The sequence below is a fragment of the Dermacentor variabilis genome, chromosome 5 (assembly GCF_050947875.1).
Source record: "Dermacentor variabilis isolate Ectoservices chromosome 5, ASM5094787v1, whole genome shotgun sequence".
NCBI lineage: Eukaryota > Metazoa > Arthropoda > Arachnida > Ixodida > Ixodidae > Dermacentor > Dermacentor variabilis.
The window spans coordinates 49,451,806-49,479,344 of NC_134572.1; the positions used below are offsets into that span (position 1 = coordinate 49,451,806).

The 27,539-nt window shown below is 49.8% G+C and overlaps 1 protein-coding gene across 1 annotated transcript in view; it reads left to right on the forward strand.

The window, feature by feature from the left end:
• The window catches only part of LOC142582568 (uncharacterized), a 113,804-nt gene extending 86,611 nt beyond the window's left edge, over positions 1-27,193 (forward strand). Inside the window, exon 4 of the mRNA XM_075692431.1 lies at positions 26,140-27,193. Within this exon, the coding sequence (XP_075548546.1) occupies positions 26,140-26,684 (545 nt within the window). The 3' untranslated portion in view covers positions 26,685-27,193. The remainder of the gene's footprint in view (positions 1-26,139) is intronic.
• Positions 27,194-27,539: the final 346 nt, after the last annotated feature.

A 27,539-nucleotide genomic window follows, 5' to 3' on the forward strand; every position in this document is an offset into this window, starting at 1 on the left:
CTTGTGCTCCCTGTTTCTATCCTACGCGCAACCGCAGTGCAGAGCAGCCAACCAGAACTACCTGTTGATGACCTGCCTACCTTTCTATACATTCTTTCTCTCTCCTGTGAATATCCGCACACTCTCCTTCGTGCCCATACTGGCTAAGAGCCATACAGCGCGAACACGAGCATCTGATTTCCCTCTCGCATGCTTTGTACACGAAACTCTGTGGTACGGAGCGCCAAGTGGCGGCGGGAGAAGGAACGAAGCCGCAAAAGTCAATCGGGAGGAGCGACCCCTCCTCGGCGCAGCGGCGCCGTAGCGCGAAGACAAAGGGATACACGCCACTGCGACCGCATCTCCCTCCCGCGGAGGAGGGGCGAAAAATTCAAATCAGCCCCTCTCTCGGCGATGCGCCGGCACCCCCGGAGGGCAACGCATCTAGCGACCGAATAACGAGAGCGCGACCCCTCGCGTATGCGCTGCATTCGCCGCGGCCCGAGTTTACGCCGACATCGCTGCTACACTGTTATATACCCCAACAACGTGGAGCGTGTAACGAACGCGTCGGGGAGGCGCTGCGTCTGCCGTACGTATCCGCAGGTTGTTTCAGTGGCACACGGAACCAGTGATATAGTTAACAATGTGACGTCTTAATTACAACCACGGCCACTGTCTGCGGGGGGATTCCTTTCCTTTAATTCATTTTTCCCCGTCCGTCACACCGAGTTCTCTAATCTCGGCGACAGCGGGGACGCGAGTTTGTGCAAACAATTGATGAAGCGCAGAAAAAGGAAAAGGAAAATAAAGAAAATCGTTAAAAAAATATGGTAAAGGCACTCGGTTACTGTGAGCATCTTTGGTAGATGCAACTGGACACAACACAGCTGTGCATTAAAAGGAAAACAATGTGCCCCTCGCGCAAGTGCATGAAATGAAATGCAATTATGGGGTTTTACGTGCCAAAACTACTTTCTGATTATGAGGCACGCCGTAGTGGAGGACTCCGGAAATTTCGACCACCTGGGGTTCTTTAATGTGCACCTAAATCTAACTACACGGGTGTTTTCGCATCTCGCCCCCATCCAAATGCGGCCGCAAGTGCATGAAGAAAAAAACATTGAAGCAAAAGGAATAACCGCAAACAACGGCCGTGGCTCTATTTAAGCTGTCACATTGTTAACTATAACAATGCTTTCGGGTGCCACTGAAACAACCTCGGGATACGTACAGCGCAGATGGGCACCACATACGCTGGCCATCGTGCGCAGTGTCGGCTTGTACCGACTGTCATGCTTCGCCGTGCTGACCATGCAGCCTGACACGCAGTTCCAGCAACCAACTAGTCCGTTACTGACCATTTATAACAACGGGGTTGACCACATCTCTCCGATTAGCACCTGTCTTCTATACTCCAGCGCACAACACGGCGCCGGACAAAGCGCTACGAGCTGTTAAACGTTAATTTTCCTCCGTTTTCGACAGCACCGAGATCCGTGAAGACGCGACACGGAACGCGACACAGAGGAAGGGGTCGACGACAAAGCGCAGCAGGAGAGATGCGGACCGAGGACGTTGAGAGAGAAGCGGCTCAGCGCTGCACCGAAACCGGAGGGGCCGTATACTTGCGCAACGCAGCCGCGTGTATCTCGAGAGCACGTGACGCAATTTCTTTATCGCCCTTTGTTCTTCGATCCGCGAGATAACTGCTACCTCCTTTACTTTCCCGGTTTGCCTTAGGCCCAGCCGTTCTTCGCGCAGTTAGCGCTTTTCCAACAGCGCGTGGCGAGGCCAGCAGTGAAGGCCAGGATTATTTCCACATACTTTATGATCTTTTTCTCCGTACTATCGTTCCATTGTCCCCGCTGCTGTTTGTGATTCGCATCCCATATACCATACACGCGCTGTGCCGAAACAACGCCACCAGTGAAACGTATGGATAGTGCGATGGAGGAGAGCGAAACAGGCGGTCGAGCGCGCTCTGAACGCAACGCATCTCTTTCACAGAAGGGGCAGCTAACATCGCGTTTCCTACTGTTACAGCGCAAATGTTCTATCCTCAACGAAAAGCAAAGAAACACGCACACAACATGCACTCGAAGAAAAAGCGTAGCTATGCTTCACACGAGCGCCGCAGAAGAAAACGGAAGTAATAAAAACAGTAGCGGACGCACTACTGCCGGCTTCACTGAGGGCTTAGGAAGGACGACGCAAGAAGAAAGGCAAGAGGGAAAGAGAGAAGCAAACGACGCGTAGAGAAGAAAGGGCGACGAGAGGGGGGGGGGGGCACGTCGAGAGGGCGGACACAGAAAAAAGGGAGGCGGGGAGCGGAGGAAACGCCGGTGTATCCGCGAGGCGCGATAAAAATCGGAATATACACCAACCGCACAGAGCCCGGGCCTCAGCTGCGGGCGTATTTCTCGGCGGCGACGGGGGCCGCCGATGCCTGCGCGCGGGAGATTATACCTCGAAACAAACGCCACCGAGTGAAACGCCTGCCAAGCAGTAAGCAGCGCCGCGTCGCCGAGAAGAGCTACACAACGCCAAGCTCCACGAAGAGCGGACGCCGGGCGGGGATGGAAGCGCGGCTCCTGCAAAGAAGGCTTTGCAGCCAAGCCGCCTGCGACGCACAGACGAAGCGAACGCATCTCGAGCGTGCGTTCGCGCGCGCGCGCGCGAGCCCGCAATATATCTCCGCGTCTTCGCGGGAGAAATAAAGGAGGCCGTATAAATTTCATCGCCGCTGCTTCCCTTTCTTCTTTCCTCACGCTGCTCTCTCTCTCTCTCTCTATCTCCTCACATCCCATTTTTTCTTCCTTCCGTCGCTCATAAACTCCAGCCTTGGCACAAAGGCTCGAGCACCCGGAGAAACACCCCACCCCCTTCCCCGCCAACCTCCTCCTCCTCTTCCTTCTCCTTCAGGCTGCTCTGTATCGCGAAAAAGATGGCGCCGCTTGGTTCGCCTACGTGAAGCATAATAACGAAGCCAGCAGACAGTCGTTCCAAATGACCAAGCATGCGAGGACTCGTCGAGCCCATGGATTCCTATACTGCTGCATGGATAAGTTAACAAAGCATGGGGAATTAAAATTAAATTATGGGGCTTAACGACCAGACATTCCTCAGCGGGTAATGAGGACGCCGAAGTCGAAGGTTCGGGCTAAATTTTAAGCGCGCCGAGTTCTTTGACGTACCCTCAAATGGCGGAACACGAACGTCTTTTCCATACAGCGTCCGTGCGAATGTGGTTGCCGTGGTGCAGAACCGAACCCACGACGTCGTGATCAGTCGCAGAATGCAAGTCTCCCTGAAACACCGCAGCTGGTAAGATTCGGGAAAGGATGTTTTGGATTTCCAATACTGAAGACGAACAATAAAACAAACGGTCGGAAAGAAGAGATAAAGGTTCGTCTGCCGTCAATCATGGTTACGTGCGCGGAGCTGGGTGCTATGCGAACCTTGCGCCGACACGCACACGAGACCAGCAACGCAGCTGACGTTTGAGCCTTGACAGGCTGAAACGCACAGTTGTTGAACTGCACATTGACGGAATGGGCGGGCTGGACGGAAAAATTCACACACACACACACACACACAAACACACACACACACACACACACACACACACACACACGAACGAGAGAATAAGTGACACAGAAGCTCCCGATTTTTGTTTATCTACAGACAATGGAGCCAAGGAGAGCATAGGAGAAATTAGCTGTAGTTGAAACTTAAAAGTGGAAAATTATGAAGAAAATGGAGAATGCAAGTGGACGAAAAGGTGCCTTCCCGCCGGTAGGTGTGCAATCCACAGTCTCCGCACTTCAATTTCACTGACAGCTATTTTCTTCTATACTTTCCTTCGCTTTTTGTCCTCTTTCAATCACCCTTCCTCACTGCAGGGTAGCCTTCCGTGCGCAGCCTGGTTAACCTTCAACCTCCCTGCCTTTCAATGATGACTTCTCTCTCTCTATCTCTCTTCTCTGCTGGCTTTATATGGCCATGATTATATATACATGCGTTTCAAACCGCGAAAATATCAGCTGTCACCGAAAGCACCTTAAGAGCTATTTCAACTTTTCCCCCTCTATCCTTTTGCAAAACCAGTTGTTCAGGGGCATCGCTACCTGATTTGTATTCTGCCATTCGCACACATGGTTTGAAGAAGATGAAATGAGTCGGTGCTATGTCTTGACAAGAAATCGCATTGCGCTGTAAATCAACATGACAATTTCAAGCCGCTGTCAGAGAAGGAGCAGTTTATATGCTGCCTAAAGGTCACAACAAATCAGACACCCACTTTAGAAAACACGTGAATTTTGATACTTATAAAGATACGCGAATCAAGGAGTGGGCACATAAGAACGTCACAAGGATGACAAATGCACGCCATGGAAAGCACACTTAGAGCTATTAGAACTATTAGAGCTTCGCGAAGTCGCTTTAATGAAAAAAAAATAAGAAGAAAGAAAGCTAAAGTAGTTACTTGGCGCACTTTGCCGACATGGACTGCTTTGTTACCAAATGTGCACAACATGTGATATGCCATACACTTCATCCCATAAATCTTATCCCCACGGCAACCGCGCAGCTTCACGGCTATTGAAATGCTAAAACATTCGCAGAGATTATGATTGCTGCCGCAGACGAAGTTACGCGCGCCACGTAAGTGCTCACTTTGTATCAGTACGTAGGTGTTGCTATCTAATCTAAGGATCAACAATGCTTTAACCTTAACATTAAATATATTCACCACAGGGTCACTAATGCTTCGATGCTAAAACCTTGCATCGATTATTTTAAAACTACATGCCCATTTCTCTGTAGCAAGCGGTGACCTTTGTATCTTCACTTCATCAAGCTCGAGAAGTACACCTTAACACGTCCGCGCGATATCTGTCATGTTCCCTCGCAGCACTGTGCCAGTGTTATTAATTGTTTTTTAATGTTCGAATTAACATCGAGACCACCAACGAACGCCACAACACAGCTCTTAGAGACACTTTTATATTCACCACAATGAAACCAGTATTAGTGAAGCCGGTGATGAGGAAGACTCCCTAACTTACGTGGCGATTCGGGTGTTCCAGCTCAGATAAGAGAGAATGGGCAAGAAGCGGCCCTTAAACCGCAACCCACACGTCAGGAGGAGCAGCAAGGGCTCCCATCCAGCGATAATGAGAAATTCACTCAACTGTTCCCGGCATGTGCCTCCGCCTCCTACATCTAAATCCGTGCATTCTGCTAGCGCGCGTCAGCAAGTTGGGCAGAATCGATGGCTCCTAAAGAGTGAGGCAACGATTTCATGAGGAGCAGAAAATAGCTCCCATGCACGCAAGCAATCCCGTGCCTCTAACGCTGATTTGCCTACGGTGGAGCCCAGGGCCCGTATTCACCAAAACGTTCTTAAGCTAAAAATGTTAGTAGGCGAAGAGGACAGTCAATCGTGATGCTGGAGATAGAGAGAGAGGGGGGGGGCAGGGGGGTCAACTACATGAACAACCGCTTTACTATCTTACACAAGCTTTCTTTTCTTCTTTTACTCTTTCCGTCCCCTTTTCCGTTTCCCCAGTGTAGGGTAGCCAACCGGGCTCAGTCCTGGTTAACCTCCCTATCTTTCCTTTATCATTTGCTCTCTCTCTACACAAGCTGGAATAGAAAGGCAAATAGGGAAAAGGGAATTGGAAGAACACAGTGTGCGTGCAGGAGTAGGCACAGGTGGACTATAAACGGCCACTCAAGCCGGTGCACTTAAAGAACTGCATATAACTGCACATGGAGTCGATAAGGTCTCCGAGCCAGCGACGAATGTGGCCACAGTCCAGGTAACCTTGACTTTAAAAATCATGATGCTGAATGCATTATCATAGAAGGGAACCAGCCCACGACTAACAGAACTTATGGCCAAAAATATTTGTAAATTCGGCCCCTGAATCCAGCGACCGCCGAGGTGGCCCAAACCTCTACAAAATAATGAACAACAGGCCATTTTCAATGCCCCGCTATGCTACATCGCTCGCACGACGTTCGGAATTTCTGTAACCTACGTATAAACAATACAGTCCAACCTGCACACGAGAAACTACCGAAATGCGCACGTGAAGAATCCCGCCGCAGAGTTTCTGTTTCTTCAACTGCAAGGCGGCAAGCTATTTCTAATGGTCCCGCAATCTTTCCCTTGCCTAGCCAGGCAATGGCAGCGCTGATAACAACATAAATACTACGCACTCGTAGTTGTGCCCGGCTACGCAGAAAAGATGTGCAGTCTAAATAATATCCCGCAACATTACATAAACGATACAAGGTACAAATTTTGTAACTATTAGCTGCACCAAAGCAATTCATCAAATATAACAAAACGGACAAATATAGCAACGGAAGAAACGAAGATAAAGAAGTACTGCATCACTAAGTAACGAACAAAAAGTAAACAAAGCATCTACATGCATCTTTCTTTTGACTCTACAAAGCGAAGTTGTATGAATTCAGGAGTCTCGCGTTTTGACGCCGCAGCATCCCCCGTATCTGTACATCCGGTTCATCACATTCTTCGTGACGAAAATACAAGCGCAGGCCAAGAAGGACGCATCCGCGTCTCCCGTGGTCCGCTAAGCAAACCCTTTTCCTGCCTCCGGCGCTTTCCTTGGCGCAGCAGGCGCCCGGACTAATCACGCGACCGGGCCCGGTGACGGATTGAATCGCCACGGGTAGAGCGGGGTCAGCGAGGGTGCGAGGATGGGGACGCCGCAGGACGAGGGGAGAAAATGCTCCCTCGCATTCAGTCCACCGCAGATGGAATGAGCGACGACGGTGCAGAGGAAACAGGCGCGTGAGGAGGGAGTCCAAGGAGCGGTCATTTCGCGACGACGCCGGTCGCTTTGCATGACCACCCTGAGAATGCTCAGACTACGCTGTCATGGTATACCGCCCAGGCCCCAGGCTTCCACGGCTTTGAACGGCCAAGAGAAAAGGGAGAAATGAAAGGGGGAGGGGGGGCGCAGTAAACAGCCGATCGATGCGGCCAAGGGGGGTGGGGGTTGAGAGGGAAGCGCATGCGCGCCTTCGGCGCGAGCCCGCGCGTAATTACGACGCCGCCGAGGAGCTCGTTTCGCGCGCCCCAGCGCAGAGAGGGATGCCCGATCCTTCTCCTCTCGCGTGTCTTCGGCTACGAGCGCGAGCGCTCCTGCTCGCCCGCACCCGTTCTGAGTCACAACCGCGCGTAATACCCTTTCCGCTTCCCTCGCGGCGCCGGAATCCGATATCCGGGGCAACCCGCCCCTAACGAACTCAGTATGCAGAGCTGCCACGTCCTTTTTTGTGCCGATTTGCTGTGGAGCTGTCTTGAGCACCCGTTCCATCTCATCCCGCTCATTCCCGCTCCTCGTTATACGTCTTGCGGTAGCACGTCTCACGCAAAGGAACTTCCCAACAGAATAAACCGTTCAGCGACAAAACGCGACGTAACCAATTGGCACGGCTCATTAGTGATCGCTAAACTATTGCAGGCTTGAGTCGGATGTGCCTCCAGGAAAAGTCAAGCAACTTTTGTGCTTCCACATAAGTTAGCCACTCCGCCAAATAATCATCAAATACCGATATTGATACTACTATGTACAGACATTTGCAGGTCCCTTCAGAGCGCATGTGAATGCAAGTCACTTCTGATATTCGTAACGTCCATCGTGTAGACGAGGTTTCAAACGTTCTTGTAGCACATTTGAATATCTTCGTGCGCGCAGGACATAACAACTCGCATACCTGGCTCATCAAAGGTCACTTAAATCCAATTTCTCGCTTCCCAGACGAGGTGAGAGAGTTCTTAAGCATAAAAGTACTCTCGTCACTAGGCACGTCTTCCTCAAGAAATACGCAGGCCTCGCACTTACCTTACCCTTGGGTGAGAAAAACTGCCCAAATTAAATGATCTTGCCAGCAAACGAAGGAAATGTTTATGAGGACGTTCCAGTCAAAAGCATTAAAAAAGTCTAAAAGAATGCCTTTAACAATAATTCACAGCCTCGTGTCCAGGCGTTGAAATCTCAGAAAGACAATGGGCCTGGTAACATAACACTACTATTGTCACATTTTGCATGACCCACTGACGGATGCACTGAAAGAAAGCCTTTAAAGAACGTACGTCGAGTTAATAAGCACAACAGAGGATTCATATCGCTTTCACACCTCGAAGCACACTCCAAATATGGCTTCAACAAAGCCCACCACACCAGTCAGCCTCAGATGTCGCTCATGGAAAAGACGCACTTTCAGAGCTTCCGGCGGAACGATGAGACCGCTCTACAATGCTCCTAATCTGCACAGTTATGAGCTCAAGGAAGGAGGAGCGCTAAGGCATTGCCGAATGAACGCGCGGGAATTAACCGTGCGCTTTCAGCCGCTTGCACAAGAAGCACGGTCGGCCCACACGGCTTCTAGTCTACCGAGACGACCGACCATCACCCCAACGTGTTCCGACCCACCTTCCGTTGGCATCTTCCGCGAAGGAAGGTTCATCGGCTTTCGGTTTCTACTTTTCCAATCAAGCGCGTCACTCGCACGGACCCCACCTTCATTGGCAGACACGGAGCGCACTTTATTCATTCCGCAGATCGCGCGCCCTCTTTTCTCCCCACTCTTCACCTCACGTTTTCTACGTCCCTTTTCATTTTTCCTCCGCAATCTCATTTCCATCGCTCCGAAGACCCGACAAAAAGGTGCCCCGGCTGCGTCACCCAGCGCCTGGTCACCGAGCGAACGGACCGAGTCACGAAAGGGGCTCTGAAAGGGAGAAGACGTGGCGGCCGCGGAGGGGAGTGTGGTGGCTGCGCCACGGTACTTCTTGGCAGGGAGGAAAATTCCCGTCCATCTGAATTCCCTATTTCTGAAGCAAAAGGGGGACGGGCGCTGCACAGCGGCGGAGCGCTCCAGCGTGCATCACGGCCAGGACCGGCGCACCCAACCACCACCCCGCGTTCACCGCTCCTTCTCACCGGTGCCAAAACGGAGCCACCTTCTTTTCCTATTCCGTGCAACCTCTCCCCCCCCTTCCCTAACCTTTCCTTTATTTTTGCCATCCCTCCGTTCCTTCGACGCGAAGAGAAGCCAAGCGATGACGACGAAAAATAAGGAGCGTGGCTTCCAGCGGATATTGAAAAAAAAAGAAAAGGAGAAAAGAGGAAGGAAGCGGGACTGAAGGCGTGCGGCATACTGGCAAAAAACGGGAAGAAGGGATGGAATGGAGGGGGGCTGAGGGGGTGGCGAGGAAAAACGACGGGAACGGAAAACCGGCACGGCGCCTCCGTAGGAGCGAGACGCGGGGCCACGAGACATTGGCCAGAGAAAAGGTGACGTATTCGGGGCCTCCGGCGAATGGCATTACGGCCCGCATCTGCATCGGAGAAGGAAAGGCTCGCGCGCCTCCCCGCTCTCGGCACGAGAGTGCCTTTCCTCCCCGATTTTCCTTTTATTTACTCCCTCCCCCTTTCGCAGCCTCTTCCTTTTGTCCCGTTCCATGCGGGATAAAAAAAGGAAAATGTGCGCATCCAAAATTGAGACTACATTCGCGCGAGAAATATTAACAAGAAATAAGAAGAACGAAGAGGCCAGCATTTTTCTCCGAGAGGCGTGACGTGAAGACTTAGAAAACAAAAACTTAGGAAGCGAGAAACACACAGAAAAATAAATAAGCAAGTGGTGGGGACGCCAGAGGCAGGAGCAATGCGGGCAGGAGGTGCGGGCTTGAAGAGGGGGAGCGGGAGGACGGGAGCAGATCCGAAAAGTTTGCATCCTCCACGCTTTTTTCATCGAATGGGAATGCATTTTTAAAACGCTCCACCCCCTTCGACGCGCTGCGCCTGCGCGGAGGACGGCGCTGGCGGGAAAAAAGAAAGAGCCCGCATCGGTTGGAACCCCCCGCGCGTGCGCACACGGGTTTTAAAACGCGCCGACGCAAACGAAACAGGCCGCAGAGCTCCTGGTTGGAAAGGGGAAGCGGCGATGGGAAACGGAAATTGAAAGCGAGGGTTCCGAGAGAGGCTTCGCTTTTCTTCGGAAGCCCAAAAGGCCAGGGCGATGGAAGCCCCGAAGAAGACAGGGGCTGAGAGGGAGCCCGAGGGTCCACCAGAGAAAGTCGGGAATCGATTTCGCGAGCGCAATTGCAATCCGCAGTGCGCATGCCCGGGGGGCACCTTTGGAAATTGAAGGCTGCCCGATCATTTTCCAACATACCTCTCGCTGTCCGCCAGGCGCAATTTTGACGAGCGCCATTTTGAAGAGAAAAAGAAGGAAATGAATGTCGTCGACAAAAATGGTGTTTTTCTGAAAACAGAGGCGCGGAATAAAATCGGACGTTTCACAAATGCATGAAAAAAAGTCATTTTCAGGTTTATTTACCGAAAGGATGGAAGAAAACAGAATAGCCCGTGAAGTTTCGCTGCGCATTGAAGACCATTTTTTTTATCTAAAACTTCACAACACTAGAAACGTCTCATTTTGCCACAAATTAGAATTTACAAAGCAGTAAGATAAAGCTATACAATAGAAACTATGCGTCACAACCTCTGAAAAGGCAATAAAAACAACAAAAATCAATAAATAAAGGTGCCACGAAAGAGAACAACGCAAGAAAAAACATGAGCACCAAGACGCTGGACTGCTTGTTCATTCACAGTGCTCACCTGTCTCACCTTATACATACACACACGTGCGTGTGTTTTAAGCCAGTTTTCATTTGTTTTTTTCGTGCATTCGACATCTCATAAGCAAGAAACGCCCTACGCTCACACGACACGCACCATCCAGAGGCTAGAGACGGCAAGCTTTCTTCACTACACGGCGCAGGGCCAGTCGGGGCAGCACCCTCCCGAAACGCAGGGGACGACAGAAGGGAGGAGGTGCACATATCTTTTTGCTCCCTGACACTCGTCGGCCGTCCATTGATCTCAGCGGACAAACACCTGCATTAAACCTTCTCCCCAACACAGGACAAGACGCCGACTAGGGCACTCCTTTGATGATTACGCAATAACTCACCAAGGGTGACTACACTAGAATCATGTCGATGATGCGGAAGTACGACGATGCAGTTCTTCGTGTATATTGCGCGGTACGCTACTTGCTTATGACAATGATGCCCGAAGCTTGTTGAATGTATTTCAAAAACATGTAAAAAAGTTCGCGATCGAACGTCTGCGTTTCCTACAGAGTCTTAAAGCGCTAAAATGGCAAGGTGTTCCAAATTTTTCTATTCCAATTCTTCAAGAATCCCTCCACGATTGGTCAGAAAATGTTCGGCCCACCCCCACTTCACCGGTCCGTCATCCGACGTCACAAAAACCACGATAGCTCCCCGTCTGATACGACGTGTACACACTGAATGTGCATGAACAGACCGAACTAAACAAAGATAATTATTTCTGCTTCGGCAGCTTTTCGCCAGTAGCCCTCTGCTATTAGTCAAAAGCTTTATGGCTGCGCCCACTTCGCCTGTCTGTCACGGGACGTCAAGAAACTGCGAAAACTCAGCGCGTCAATGTGTTAAAGTACGCGTCAAAGATGCATTATTATGCCCAACAACACTGAATCTTTTTCTGGATAGCCGGAAACTGTCCCGTTCCGAAAGGAATAGAAGATGGCTACCCGCCAATCGCTCAGGCGTTGGCTATTCGCACCTGGCGGTAAGCATAAATTTATCAGCATATAATAAAGCTTTTTGAGTGGCAGTATAACGTTATCAAGCTCTTTCGGTACGTATACATCACTCTGCCAACTCTTCTCTACTTAGCGGCATTCGTAACCTTCCATTGCACGCCACCACGATTTTCAGCCAGCCAGTGCAAGCTAAGTAAGGGGAAGCGGACCAATCGCAGACGCCGGTACCACCCTCCTTCTCCACTTACCTATTTTCGCTGCGCTGGCTCGGCCCCAGCGAAACCGTCTCCACTTGAGCGGGCTCCTCGCCTCTTGTCAGCCGATTAGATAATAAAACCGCGCAATGTAGGCAATGTTATTCGTTTGAAAAGCAAACAAAAATGACCTCCTATAAATGAGGAGGGCGTTCTATTGGAAGGAAAGGAAGGAAAAAGTAGAGAAGGAAAGGCAGGGAGGTTAACCAGTTTAGCGTAACCGGCTTGCTACCCTACACATGGGAGAGGGATGGGTGCGATGAAAGATGGGGAAGGGGGAGAGAGAGAGAGAGCACATAGCACAGCACACAAACATCGGCCGGTAGAGTCTATCAATCTGGCATTGTACGTGATAACACTGTCAGAGCCGCTTGTCCAATCCCGTCTCTTTCAAAAACTGAAGTAGTCCCTTTGTCGCCTTCACCTGCGATGTCTTCTGTCGGCGGCATGTGAAAATCGTGTCGAGGGACAATGGTCTAGTGTCAAGGTGCGCGAGAACGGATGCCAGGGACTGTCGCTGAACATTATATTCAGGACAGTCGCACAGAATGTGTTGCAGCGTCTCCTCGCAAAGACAGGCATTGCAGAGAGCGTTGTCGGCCATTCCAATGCGGAATGAGTAAGATTTCGTGAAAGCCACCCCTAACCATAAGCGATAAAGCAGAGTCGCCTCGCTTCGGCGGAGTCCAGTTGGCATATAGAGATGCATCAAAGAAGGCAGGTGGTATTGACGGTTGCTCTGGTTGGTCTGGCTGTTTGGTGTGCACCATGAAGAGAGCGTCATCTCCTGTGCAAGCACTCGAAGTCTGCTAGCTGCGTCGGATCGTGAAAGCGGTATGGCCTCTTCTTGTGCGTCTTCAAGAGCCGCCCGAGCTGCATTATCGGCGTCTTCGTTTCCAGTGACGCCGCAGTGACTTGGCAGCCACTGAAACGTCACGTGGTGTCCTTTCTCCTGTGATGTATGGAGTAGGCATCTAATATCGAATACGAGCTGTTCGAATGGCCCGCGACGCAGAGCTGATAGTATAGATTGTAGGGCTGCCTTTGAGTCGCTGAAGATGGACCATTGTCGAGGTGGCTCCCGACTGACGAAACGGAGTGCAGCGCGAAGAGCAGCTAGTTCAGCAGATGTCGATGTTGTCGGGTGGTCAGTCCTGAAGCTGATGGTAATAGCTTTTGCTGGGACAACCACAGCACCGGACGAACACTGGATGTTTGTGGAACCATCAGTATAAATGTGTTCACTGTCCGCGTACCTCTCGTGCAGAAGAAGCAGAGACAGTTGTTTGAGGACAGGCGACGACAGTTCAGACTTTTTTCCGATTCCTGGTACACTGAGATGTACTGTGGGGCTGATAAGACACCAAGGGGGTATCGATGGTTTAGATGCAGCGGTGAAGCCCGAGGGAAGTTTGTCGTTGTACTTGTTGATAGTTTTAGAGAATGATGATTGGTGCCTGTCTGAAGGTAGTGCTGCAAGGTGGTGATAGGGGGCACGTGCAAAATGTCTGATGTGCGTTCTCAGGGCTTCCACCGTAATGTGAGTTCGCATTGGATGGTCCCGAGCAATCGCAAGAGTCGCCTCTGTTGACGTACATCTGGGCAAACCAAGGCAGACTCTGAGTGCTTGAGCTTGTACTGCCTGCAGAACACGAATGTTTGTCTTGCAGGTGTTGTTCAGTACAGGTAGACTGTATCTTAAAAAACCGAGAAAGAGAGCTCTGTAGAGTTTAAGCATTGCGTCTACTGACATCCCCCACGTCTTCCCTGTCAAGTATTTGAACAACTGGGAAGTAGCTGTCAGGCGCCGTTTCATGTAGGCCACGTGTGGGCTCCAACAGAGGTCTCGGTCAATAATGACGCCAAGGAATCTGTGGTTTCGGACATAGGAAATGGTCCGCCCATTGATTGAGATGATATAAGGCGTCATCGGTTTCCGAGTAAATGCGACTAGTGCGCATTTTTCAGGTGAAATGCTGAGACCCTGTTTACACAAGTAGTTCGCTGTCAAAGTGGCCGCTCTTTGAAGTCGCGCACGTATCTGAGGACGTGTGACTGCCGAAGCCCAGACACAGATGTCGTCAGCGTATGTTGAAATCTTGATGGTAGTTGGCAAGCATTCAGCAAGTCCAACAAGAGCGAGGTTGAATAGCGTCGGGCTGAGAGCACCGCCTTGAGGAACGCCCTTGCTGGTATAGCGTCGCGTAGTTGGCCCATCGTCAGTTAATACATAGAAAGATCTTGCAGATAGGTAACTTGCAATCCATAAAAATACTCGACCACCTAAGCCAACCGTCACAAGAGCGTCGAGAATAGCCTCATGTAATACGTTATCGTATGCCCCTTTCACATCTAGGAATAAAGCTGCAGATAAACGTTTACGGGACCTTTCGTGCTGGACATATGAAACGAGATCAACTACATTGTCGATGGAAGAGCGGTCACGTCGGAAGCCAGCCATTGAACTCGGATAAATCTTGTAGTGTTCAAGGTTCTATTGGGGTGTTCAAACAACGCTACGGGTCACTGTCCGATGCTTGCGCCAGCGGCTACGTAAATTTGACGTCAGAAAATTGTAATAAAAACAGATTGGAATAGTTTTACGTTATAGGGCCCTTAATGGCACTCTGACCAGCGGCACATGTGGTTTAGCACTTGCGTACGCTTCTTAAATTACGTATACGTTTTGAATGAATAAGCCAAAACAACGTGAGTAAGCTGGCCTAATTGAGAAGTTAGAAGATAATGACGAATTCTAAAGTGAGCCTAAAATCAAAAGTGACAAGTGCAGGTGCAAAGTCAGACATTAGGAGGATACATAACCAGTGCGCAGAAGACACAAACACAACCCTGATATTGTCAGGAAAATAAAAGAAAAGAAACGAGAGAAGAAACCTACAGGGGCGCTATAGCATTCGTAAGAACCTGTCAACATGTCTTCAATGGCGTTACGAAATTCAGAGTAACAAATTTATCGCCATCGTCACCAGAAGAAGTAGTGAAACGAACAAGCCCCTAATTTGTACCTCTTTATTTACTTATTCTTTAGCGTCGAAAGGACCTTACACGCATCATTTTTGGCAAATTCCTCTTCAGTCTGATGAAAGGTGAAGGTGTCCCTTTTCTATGCCTGCGCTTTGTGCCCTGAACCTGAGCACCAGTGCATTAAAGACATGGGCGGTAGTTGTGAGCTTTAGTGTGACAAATAATGTTCAATGGGTTCCGTACAATGATCTGGACAGTATGGAAAAGCCTTTTCAGGAAACATAACATAAACATGGCAACTCATGCTGAACACTATGCGCACACTTCACTCCCTTGAATATGCTAGATGACAACAAGGATTATTACTACTTTAGACTATGAAAACATTACTTCACGAAGCTGAAGACAAAACTTAGGCTGTACCAGTTTCTGTAAGTAATCTGGACCTTATTTTTCAGCCTGTGAACAAATTTTCAAAGTTGTGTGCTTGTTACGGAGTCACGGCAGGGTAATTAAGTCATAAGCACAGCACCTCAGGCAGCGGAGGCCCGCCTCGAAGAACTTGATGGTATTTGCTCGACTTTTCGCGTTCTCACGCGTAATTACCGACAACGAATACGGCACATTTAGTATAAACACCGTAGTACAACCTCGCAAACGTCGCTGTTTTGCTTTGCGGTCCGACATGCAGCCACAACTCCGGAAGTCGTCTATGACTGCTTCTGATAAGTAGCTCACCCGTTCGCAGCTCCTCACGTGTCATATCACCAGTTCCAGGGTCTCCCCTCGACGCCCGGCTCAACTATAAGATCAAAATTTTCCTGCACCTCAGGGTGTGACAAGTGATGCCAGACTACTTTTCGGTACGACTTTGCCAGCCGCCGCTTGGCTTAAACATTCTTTAGAACAACTGTAATAATTTTCGTGCTTACAAAAATTATATTAATAAAAAAGAGAAAAAATAAGAATGAGCGATACACGCCAGATACACGACGCCGTTCCAGGTTGGAATAAACTCGGCTGAAAGTCCTTTCAGAGAACTCCAAGTTCAACTGAAGAAGTATTACGCAGTTCCTTGATGCGGGTTAACCTCAGCATATGGTACCTAAATTTGTCTGAATCGGCAAAAGTCATCCGCACAAAACAACGCGAAATGGCGCTGTCATTCCCATGAGCCATCTTCTAATACAAAGAGCACAGACCGTTGGACTTGCGTTTCTATACGCGAGCACAGAACGAGTCGTTCGGAATGCACGAAACACTCACAGCGGTGCAAAATTGCGCAAGCAAATATGAATGCACGGAATACCCGCAATAAAGGCAAAGAACAGCAAAACCTACGTAGCAAGAAAAATCGCAGCAAAAAAGAATTGTTATACCACCATAACAAATTAAAAAACAAAGAGTATTCCTTCTGCGAAAATGCGCTTTTTTTTTGCTCTTTTCTCTCTTTCTCTCTCTCTTTCTTGCACTAATGCATTTTCAAAGCACTCTCTAAGCTCAAACAATTTCTTCCCTTAGCACATAGGGATGACTAAGACACCCGGAGCGTTGGCCCAGTGGCTATGTCGCGGCGCTGCTGAACTCCAAGTCGAAGGCCTAACCCCAGAGCCGCGGCGGCGGCCGTATTTTGATGCAGGCGAAATGCAAGAATGGTCGCGTGCTTGTATTTAGGTTCACATTAAAGAACTACTGCATGTGGTCAAAACTGATCAGAAAACTCCACTGCGGCGTGCCTCACAGTCCAGGTCGAGATTCTGCCAATAAGCTCTGAAAATTTTCATTTTTGATGCTTAAGAGATCACGAAACAGCACTCGGTAGCCCGCTACTAGGAAGTACCGTCAGTACTACCATCAGTCAGCAATACTGTTAGTCAGTAATACCGTTAATAAGCAGCGACATTGTCGAAGAGGAAGGAAGAATGGGGTTGTAAGAATGGTATTGAAAGGCTGACACTCAGACCCCACGGATTCCATTAAAGATATTCACGGTTCACGGGCTCTCATATACTACATTATCATTAATGGTGTTTAAGAACCCGAGCAACACACACTAAGTATGTGCGACACGCCGCTGTGGAGAGGTTGAAAATAATTTTTGTGCTTTCCGTGCTTTCTGGTCGCACACCTACATCTAAGTGAACGACTTTGCATTTCACTCGTGCTGCAGTGCGGCCGCCAAAGCAGGGAATCGAAAGCGCAACCTCGTGCTCAACAGTTCGACGACAAAGCAGCGATCCACCGCTGCAAGTCATCTACAACAGCATGTAGCAACATGACTTTGAAGTAACCATCGGCGGTGCAGGAGGCGGTGACCGCGACGCACACGTCACTATTTTATCTCGCGATATCATTTAGAGCCATCAAATAATTTTAGCGTGCCTACATGTCCTGGACGCAAAATGGCGTGACACTTTCAACACCACCAGCGCTTTCAGTTAAAACACAATGGTTATGCATAACAACCAGTGCTTGACGGAAGCGATCGACCGGGCACAGGTCTCCATCGTACACGCGTATCTACCGAGGCGGACAAACAAACATGTTAGATGAGCAATGTAGCTGCTATTCCCACCCCAACAAAAGCTCCACGTATTCAAACGAGTTACTTAAAACGATCTTGTTATCAACGCCAACGAAGCAACAACGTGGAGGGATTGGATGATTTTGCAGACGACAAATATCTTCCGCTGAGTCGCAGTTGAATCTCATTACCACAGTCTTGCAGAGAAGCTTCGCCTAAACCTTTCTCTGGCACATTCTTTGCATGATTCTATTATTATTTTTTCCTTCTTAAGGAACGACCACCTGCTACGCCTGTTATCGACCCTGGAAGCTCAGTGTGAACAAAGAGGTGTGCTCGTAGATCGAGTCAACGAACTCCAGGGCACGCATATTCTAGTGAGCGAAAACAAGGAAGAAAGAAGCACTTTCTTCTCGTTTCAAACTAAATTATCGCGCTTGCTGTGCAAGTAGAGCGTCCTTGAAGTAAACGGAAGGAGCGCTTACCTATAGCAGCAAAACGACTTTCATATGGCTGCGCGAAAGCACTGAATGCGTTAGCGATTTAACCGCAACACGTTGCAATGCTGTACCTCGTATGAAAAGCAAGGCTCGTTATTGACTAAAAAGTTGAACCCGGTTAACGGGAAGCTTTTATTAGATTACCTATTAGAATATTGAATTTCTTCCTTCTCGTACTTGAGCTTGAACCATCGTGGCTCAGAAATCGGGAAAGAATCAGAGCAAGAATAAACCATGCTACAAATCGACAGTTGCGTTTGTTGCACTTAGGTGAGCGACACTTGTCGCGAGTGACCCCCCCCCCCGCCCCCCCCCCCGCCCATAATCAAGGATATAAAAACTCACCACCACTAAGCATTCTCATCGGTGTGGAGTAAATCAACAACTATCGCTAATGTAATACTGATTATTAAGTGTATGTCTTCACGGTAAAAATGTAATACATAACTAAATAACAAGTCCAGTTGCGAAGGCTTAAATAAGTTTGTTAACGTTCTCTGGTAGTTCCAGCACGGCATGCGTGAGCCTTAGGGGTCAACGGCACTTTGTTTACTGCACATGCATTAGCAGGTGTTGCATAGACTGGATTTTCTTTCCGCTGGCTACAAATGCACCGCGAATGGTTGGCTGTTGTCCTGAGAGATCCCACAGGCGTCTTCTTGTCGCAACATTGCAAATCAATCTGTCGTTCCCGTTTTTCCCATTTATCAAACTGTCTTTTTGTCCTTTGCCACGCCCGGCAGTGGTAGTAAGAAACTAACTGCTGCGCGCGAAGGCGCAAGCAGATAAGCGTCAGAGCATGTGGAGAGCATGTAGAGCGTGATGACGTGCCACGAAACCGCAGTTCAGTAATTCTTAGTGAATGCTAGTGTTGCTGCCACACTGTCATGAAAAAAGAAGACAGTCGTTTATGATGAATCAAGTCATATCGTCCGCTCACGAACAATATGTTTTCCTGATTTGAAGGTCACCACCACATACGATCACTGCGGCCTCATACATCGTAAATGACGGTTTTACCCAGTTAAGCAACTTCACTCAGCAGACATATGGGAGCTCAGCTGTGAAGTATGACAGCACAGTATCGTGTTCAACGTATCACAACGCTCCATCAGACCATCTGACGAGCACGGCTAGTTCACATGGAAATTGAGCACAAATGGTATGAACAGGCAGCACGGCTCTGCGACAGTGCATTGCCAGTGGTTTCATTGCGACGTCTATGCATTCAAAGCCACTTGATGACCAAATACCGCTTTCCAAGGAAACGCAATACCACGAAGCATCGCCTGCGGCGGCCCAACCGAAAAGCGTCACCGTATAGCACCACATAAACAGGCGCGAGAACACACATTACTATAAAACGAAATAAGCACGACTTCAAAGACCACCTGCCCTCGAGGATAAAAGTGACACGTAAGACAGCGTCTTCTCAAATGATTTGCAATGTCTAATGAGGTCTAAGAGATACCAATATATATATCAAACTGCACAATAATAACGCGTGCTTCAGCGGTCATATCGGCCTCTAAGATTCAATGTACACCGATGCAGTGGTACTCGCTATACCACGCACACAGTGATAGCATTCCGAACCCAACAACAAGAAGAAAGAGTGAATCCCAAGTATTACGAAGACATGGATTACGATATATTCAGTTAGTGGCACGATTCCGGATTAGCACTATGCGCAGTTCCTCCAAGACGTTTACTGAACGCTGCAAAAACCTCGCAGGCAATCAAAACAAGTTTCGTGTTCTAAATAACAACGCCCCCTCCGATGCTCAAGAAAAAAAGAACATCAATAACTTCCTTGCACACTCGCGCGGCCAGCTTGTGGCGCTTGACGTGTATAAGCTCGGGAAAAACAAAATCCGCCGGATATTCGGCGATCGTTCCACATAACCACGACCATGTGCGACGTCGCCAACTTACTCAACGATCCGACGGGCCACGGGACAGCGGTCTACGATGTGCTGGGGGGGGCGCCGGCACTCCGTCACGTCATCGCAGGGTTCTTCGCGGCGTACGCGCGACGCACCGAAGGAACACCTTCTCGTCGCGCAGTCCCTCTGCGAACGCGGCTACGCGAGAATACGAAGGAGCACGCGAGAGGAAACATCTGCGCGGAGAATCGGGCGCTAAGGGAGGCAGCCTTACGAAATCAACGAGATGGAAAACATGCGAAATAAATATCAAGCATATGCTTAGTTGTTATTTACCCTTTCCTGAAGCGCGCGCGATGCAACGCAAATAAGTAAACATTGAAATGCAGCGACGATAAATCGCCGAGGAGGCGTCGCATAACGGCAAAAGAAAGAGGGAGCTTCGTCGGCTGACACCGACTGGGTGCCATCAAACACGCCACCTGCGTGAAAATTGTGCGCGCCCTTTGTCGCCAGAGCGCGTGCGTGTGCGTACCGCGAATACGGCTGGCGAGCCATGCACTAAAGCGCGCGACTCGGCCTGTCATTGCACAGCGGGGGTCAAAATCGGGTATCAAAGACAGTTATCTAGCACACGCTACGGAGAAACTAACACGGGATGAGCGGCGCAAGGCCCCTTAGAAAAAAAAAAAAAAAAAAAAAGGAAGGGTGGGGGTGGGGTAGTCGCAAAAGGGATCAGCGACCTCCAATCGAACTGAGGTGTGTGACAAGCTTCTTGACGAAGAGGAACCGGGCGACGGTTAACAGGCAAGCGATCGAAGTCGTTGCTGCATAAAAACGATCGCCCCGGAGTCGGTGTGCCTGAGGGCACATTCGACCTGACGCACTGGTGAGCAGCTTCTGAAGGCGAGTGAGCTTTGTCGTGGCAAGAAGTACGCAGTACTAGCATGATCAGAATAAGGGTATTAAAGTCGTCTGCCTGCCCGTATACGAGACCTTCATTGTTGTTTTTTACTACAATGAGAGCCCTCTGACAGGGCTGCGAAACAACTACTTGAATATGACAAAAGAGAGGCTGGGGCTCTGCGCGCAAAGGCTTTCACGCGGTCTGCATTGTCACCAATACAACGACAGAAACGAAAGACGCACGGTACAACTGTTCAAACGGACGTTCACATATAAGTCCGTACGTAGGCTGGGATTGTCGATAAGAGCAAATATCACCAGACTGTTGTGTCGCACATATTATCAGCAACGGCGTCCAGTCAATGAGAAAAAGGCGGAGAAATAGAGCAACCTTACACGGATAAACAAGAAACAGACGCACACCGGCGCTGTGTATTCTTTCTTCATTCGTGTAAACTTGGGCATTTTCCCTGCCGTGCCTCTATGCGAGCTCTTCCAAATGTCAACTCTGGTGACAAACAACACTCACAAAGAAAAAAGAAAGCTTTACGAATTCGGTCCTTGAACTTTATAATTAACGCCTGCATCTAATCTCCAACTTTCTCTGCTACTACCGGCACTCGTAGATCGCGCCAAGTGAGAAAGTAAATAGCTCTTCCGTGTAACCTTTGTACATTCAGACATGCGTCGGACTATCTCGCAGCTGAAGAAATTCGTCAGGAAAGTAGAAGTGGATTCGTGCAAACGAGGAGCTCATACGCTCACAACCGTTTTTGAATGTAAGCTGCGCATTGCTGTCCATTTGGGATTTTGTGCGTGCGGCAAATTTTCATGACCTCAATTTTAATGTTTTCTCTATTTCACTCTGTTTCATATACCTGCCTCATTCCTGCCTAATGCCACCTTTCCACAAGCACGCAACAAATTGACCAAAAATTTTAGACTTCTCGTTTACGCCTCTTCGCGACGCGGACATCTTGACAATAAGTCTGCGCCTTTCCAAGTCGCACTAAAGCCAACTGGGAAAAGATGCTGTTCGAAGGCAGCTGTGCAAGGCTGCCGTGACCGTGATTTCAAAACCACTCCTTGCACAGTATCCAGCCGCTAAACACAGGCGCGCGCACACATTTTGTACCGAGATAGTCAAGCAGCAGTTAATTCCCCTTTCACATCCCAACACACTCCCCTGTAGAAAATGCTTGGCAAACAGGATGTGTCAGCCGAACCTAGGCTTTCAGTTACAGGCAAATGTCCGTAATAGAGCATTCCAAATGAATGTTATGCCTCAAATAAACAACGGCGTTCGAGAGAAGCTGTCCAAACGTGCGACACATACACACGCTAAGCTTCTTATAGTCCTGATTTACGACAGTTGTTAAGCAAAGAGGCACGACTGCCGAGTAAACAAGCACGCGCTCAATCGCTCCCGGCAACGCGGGACCACCCCGATTCTATGCCAGCGCCGGCACGCAAACATTGTAAATAAGCCGATTATCATTTCGCCGAGGTGAAATCGCAGTTGGGAAAAGCACGAGGACCTCGGCGCCAGATGCGCCAGGAGAAACGACCGAAAAGGCGGAAGCGATAGCATCGAAAGTCGGGTCATGCGGTACCTAGAAGAGTCATAAAAATAAATGAAGAAAAAAATTGAAAAAAAAAGAATTGAAAGAAAAGAACAGCTAGGCTACTAAGCAAACACAGTGGCAAACCACGCCAGTGAAGATACGTTTGCGTGGATAACGCACGCACACGCACAAGACTTGCGCAATAACTGTAACGAAACGCATAGCGAGGCCACGGCTGCCCGTCCCCGGACCACTGTTAAACACAAGGCACACACAACAGCGAAGGAAACTTGAAAACGTAATGCGCACGAGGAAGCCGACACTTCGCCAGAGCCACACCAACACGCGCCGCAAATAACAACGGTTATAAAGAAAGGGACGCGCTGAGACGGGGACGAAAGCATGGAAACGATGCAGTCAGAGAGGTCAACCGGTCTATAAAGAAAATCAACAAAGCCAGACAGAGGCACGCAAAGGGAGGAGCAACGTACTGGCCTAGGCAGCGGACGAGAATGCCCACACGGCGGCGAACGAGGAAGCAATACCAGAAAAGAGAAACGGGCCCGCGAGCAGCCGAACAAGCGACAATGGCGGAATGGTTTACGGTTTCTCGTAATGCGGAAATGAGCCCAACTAGACAAGTCCATTCTGGCTCGGTCTGCCGCCGACAACAACCGGGGGCCCCGCTGACCCGCGGGAGAAAGGTAGAACCTCTCCGCCTCTGACACACGGCAACGCGGACCGCGCCATCGAGTCAAAAAAGAGAGGTCCAAAGTTCGGACCGCCAGCCCCGCCACTCCTGACAAATAAACTGCGGATCAGGGCTCTCGTATACACCGGCGGTGCTGTCGCGCGGGGACCAACAAGACCGGTCCTCGCGGGGAGCGAGGGGGGCGCGCAGGGACTGGCAGGCCTGGGTGCGCGTACAGGACGCAGTAAAAACGCCAGCCGCCAGTAGGGAGAGTAAATTACGACCGACCCGTTCAAACAGTGGGCGCACGCGCGCACCACCCGCATCTGCAACGGCCGCGTTCGGATGCTCGCTGCCGCCGTGAAATCGTTACTCTGTGGCCTTCCCTCGTCATCTCCTCTTTTCTCACTCTCCCGTCTTCATTCTACCCACACGGCAACCGTACACGACGAACGCAGTGAGACACGCCCGCGTGTCTTACTCCTTGCTCCAGAGAATAATTGTCTTTATACTCCAGCTCCCCAGGCAAGCCACCGCCTTACCGGCATATGAGTACATGGTGGAGTTCTTCAACACCGCGTTGAAGAATTGTACCATCCGGGCCTTGGACTGAGAGGCTCCACCGGCTCCATCATTGACCTTAAATAACGTGTTTCTTCGTACCTTGCTTCGCGACAGCCGGAAATGGCAGTCATTGCCTGAGTGAAGACGATGGACTGCGCTTGACCTCTTTACTAGTTTAGAAAACTATATATGAAAATCAATTGACGCACCCGGTTCAGGGACAACAACGTCTATCAACGTCATCGCGATTTAAAGAAAGCAATTCCAGTAATTGAATCTTATTGAGCCAATGTTAGGGCAGCCATCCTATCTTAAACAAATCATGCCCCTTCCCTCCCTTCCTTTCTCCCTCCCTCCCTATACCGCGCGGCAACATGTTTGACCCACACGCGCGCACTACTGGCGCGAGCTGGTTGTGCCAAATTTCAAGGAAATTGAGACATGTCATTGTTGGTGTCGGGCGCTATAGCGTCTGAACGATGCGGTGCAAAGTTCGTGCGCAAATGCTCGCGACCATATGTGACGTCTGTCCACATAGACACGCGAAATTGTCATCTGGTGCATCTCCGCTGTTCGTTTCTCACCCGGACCCGACGGCACATTGGGCAACTTAGGAATTGAAGAACATAGCTGAAGGCTAAGAAGACCGCAGCAAGCATAAGAAATAGCTTTTGGTGGCACACCGTATACCTGAGTAAAAAAATACCGAACCATTTCTATGACTGTGTACGCGCAATCTTCCACGATAGATCCCTGTATATGACTAAGCTAAATTTATGTCAGCACTTCTGACTGGGGCAAGTGGGTGTCTTCAACGACAAGAAAGGCGTGCGCGTGTAACCAAGAGTTCGCCATGTGCAGAAAACAAAACGAAATACGCAGCAAAGAAGAAAAAAATCAAATCATTGGCAGGAGGCAGAGGCACGCGAGTACAGCCGCCCCTCTATATATTTCATTTCATTTCATACTGTACATCGCTGCCGTCTACCAAAAAAAAAAAAAAGCACAGTAAAATTCTGCTTATCCTGCGAACGAGCAGCGGCGACCACGTAGCCGACTTGTCTATCACACCTGAATTGGCGTAAAAAGCAGCGATTCGCGAGCACGGTACTGTCATTTCGGCGACCCACAGGCGAGAATCTCCCGCGCCAACACCACCACCCGGAAGGAGAAGATTTCGATCTCGACTCGGGCGCGTTTACGATCGGCCATCCTCGGATCAGTCGCAGTCGTAATTTGCCGGACAGATGCCGATGAACGGCGCCCATTCCACCTCGTAATTTTAAAGAGCGACATGAGCTGCACGTTTATAGTGTTGTCCCGTTCACTTTATGCCCCCCTCTTATGTGTCTTAAACGCCAGCGCTTCAACGGCGGCCACTGACGTGCCCCGCAGCGACATCTTTAGCGTGTGTAAGGTGCGCGCGAACTGTTCTGGATCATAGCATTGGTGCGATCGAGCGTTGGTGTTGTTGAGGCGGAGTTAGCCTGACAGTCAGTGCCAGCACTCACTCCACCTGACAACCGCTATCCAGCATATGATTAGTCGCCGTAGTTTATTTTTGATTTCTATGATAGCTTTCCCTTCGGAGACCTATTATTCCAGGATTGCATCGCTTAATAAATAGCGACAAATCACGCTACCCCCCCGAGTTCAGAGCCGCGTAAAAACGCATGAACGACCTCTTATTGTCCCTCTACGCGCGGTCCTTTCGGGAAAGCCATATCACTTGCGCATGAACGTCAGAAATTTGCTGGGATATAAAGGGATCAGTTAGTACGACATAGAGGTAATTGCAGAGCACTGGGACAGGCCTTCGCCTTGCAGTGGATGATGATGATGATGATGATGATGATGATGATGATGATGATGATGATGCTGATGCTGCTGCTGATGATGATGATGATGTCGTCGTCGTGTTGTGCGCATGAATGAGAAAACCCTATTCCCTCCGGTCGGTCAGATAATCCTTTTTCGACGCAGCACTAAAACACCAGCATGCCAGATATACTGCTCAGCGTCGCCAACTTCACTGCAGTAGGTGCAGAAGAAGAGAATTAGCACGTTAAGTGTTGGACGCCCACGCCGAGTATGAAACGGAAGCGCGAGTACCAAGGCGGATGCACTTTGAGGGTTCGCATTTGCAGTCACTGTCGAAAAAAAAAAGAAAATAATAATAATAATAATAATATAATTATTGCAGCTGATTTTGTCACGTGCCACTTGTGCTTACACCGCTTCTTAATAAGTGATAACGGCGCTGTTTGCAATCGTACCAGGCCTGAAAATCCATGACAGAAAACACCGCGAACAATAGGAGGAAGTAGGACGTAACAGAGTGCACCCGACCTTGCGCTGGCCATCTCCACAGCGTTGTTCGCGCTGCTTTTACTCGTCGATATCTATCTCCTAACATTCAATTTTCTATCTTCCTCTTCACGTGTCGAAAGCTGTACGCTCGCACTCAGTATTCCTGTCGGTACACACGGCGTAACAAATCTCCCACCGCTCGTCCTCAACAAGTGAGAGCTGGGCGAAGGGTGGCCGGCACCGAGGAATGCGGCCTGTCGCGCCATGACAGCAGCGGTTGACCCGAGGGGCCGATCCGTCAACGCGCCTCCGCTTCCGTTTCGCAGGAAAAGGAAGGGAGCGACTGGCCTGGTGCTGCGGGACGGCCGTGGCCGGCGGCGGCGACCACCGCCGGACAGATGTCCTCACCGAGAGCCGTTGGACACCGACCCACCTGGGCTGTACGTCGCCGGAGGCCAGAAAGGAAACGGAGCGAGGCGAGGAGGAGGGGGAGGAAAGCGGCGGGACAGCGACCCGAGGCGAGCCCTACCCGCGGTGCCCTGGTCACTGGGCCGCAGGCGGGCGTCCTTGGACGAGGCCGTTGTCCGACGTGGCTTCCCCCACCGACGCCACTCCAGAGGCGCGCAAGGGCTTTCCTGCAGGCGCGGTCACCCTGCGACTCTTACAACTCTTCAGGAAATTCTATCCGCGTGTTTCTTCCACCGCATTACGTCGCCGCTACAACGAACCGAGCTTTCTGCCCGGGATCGCGTTTGATCAACTGGCCTCCACGAAAAACATAACAGGATCGTGTGTCACCGAGGTGACAAGGGACTTGGGCGGTGGCTACAAGCATCGCTGGCTGGGAGAGCAACGCAGCTCACTGCTGTAGTTAATGGAGACATACTTCGACGACCCTGCTTCGAGTTCTGCTCGGTGTCCTATTTGTAAACAGGATATGCAGCTCCAGATGTGCGTGCCATTACACAGTTTCTTTGTCCCTTCTCTATCTCTCTTTTCTCCCCTTTCACCCTGTGTAGGGTAGCAAATCAGACTTGCTTCTGGTTGGCTGACCTGTACTTTCATTCCCTTTCTTTATCTGTCCCTCTTTTGACAGTCAACTCGCGCAGCAGCCTATAGCGCAGCTAGTTGCTCTGAACTGACTTGGTACTGATTCACGAGAGACCGCGCATACTGTGTGCGATATGCCTTGTAGCCGCTCTGCGCGACCATCGCTGTGATACACTGTGCCATCAGCCTCGATACACGGAGCAGCCGCGGAACATATATTGTAGCCAGCCTTTTTTGTGAACGAGCTACGCCGCAACGTGAGGCGAAGACAAGACCGCCGAGAATCAAATCGACAGTGTACATTTTACGATGCCGGTGTCACCGGTAATACACGAGGAAAAAGTTCAGAGAGAAAAAAATGCAAGTGCACTGATCTTTCACAATTACTTCTATGACCGTCTCCGCTGTTATACAGACAGAGGTAAAGGTGAGTGTTATTAATGTTCAAAGGTAACAGAAACAAAACTGCAATACAAACTGCAGTGTTTACGTATGAAAAGGTAAGTTAAACCATTTTGGAAAATGAAGCCATCGAGAATACATTTAGTGTGCTGCTGCCGGAGGGCGCACGCTACATATTGGTTCAGTAAGACAGAAAGCAAGAAAGAGAGACACGAAAATATTGACTGCAAGAAAGAAAGCAATGCAACGCATGGTAACAATGACGACAGTTTCG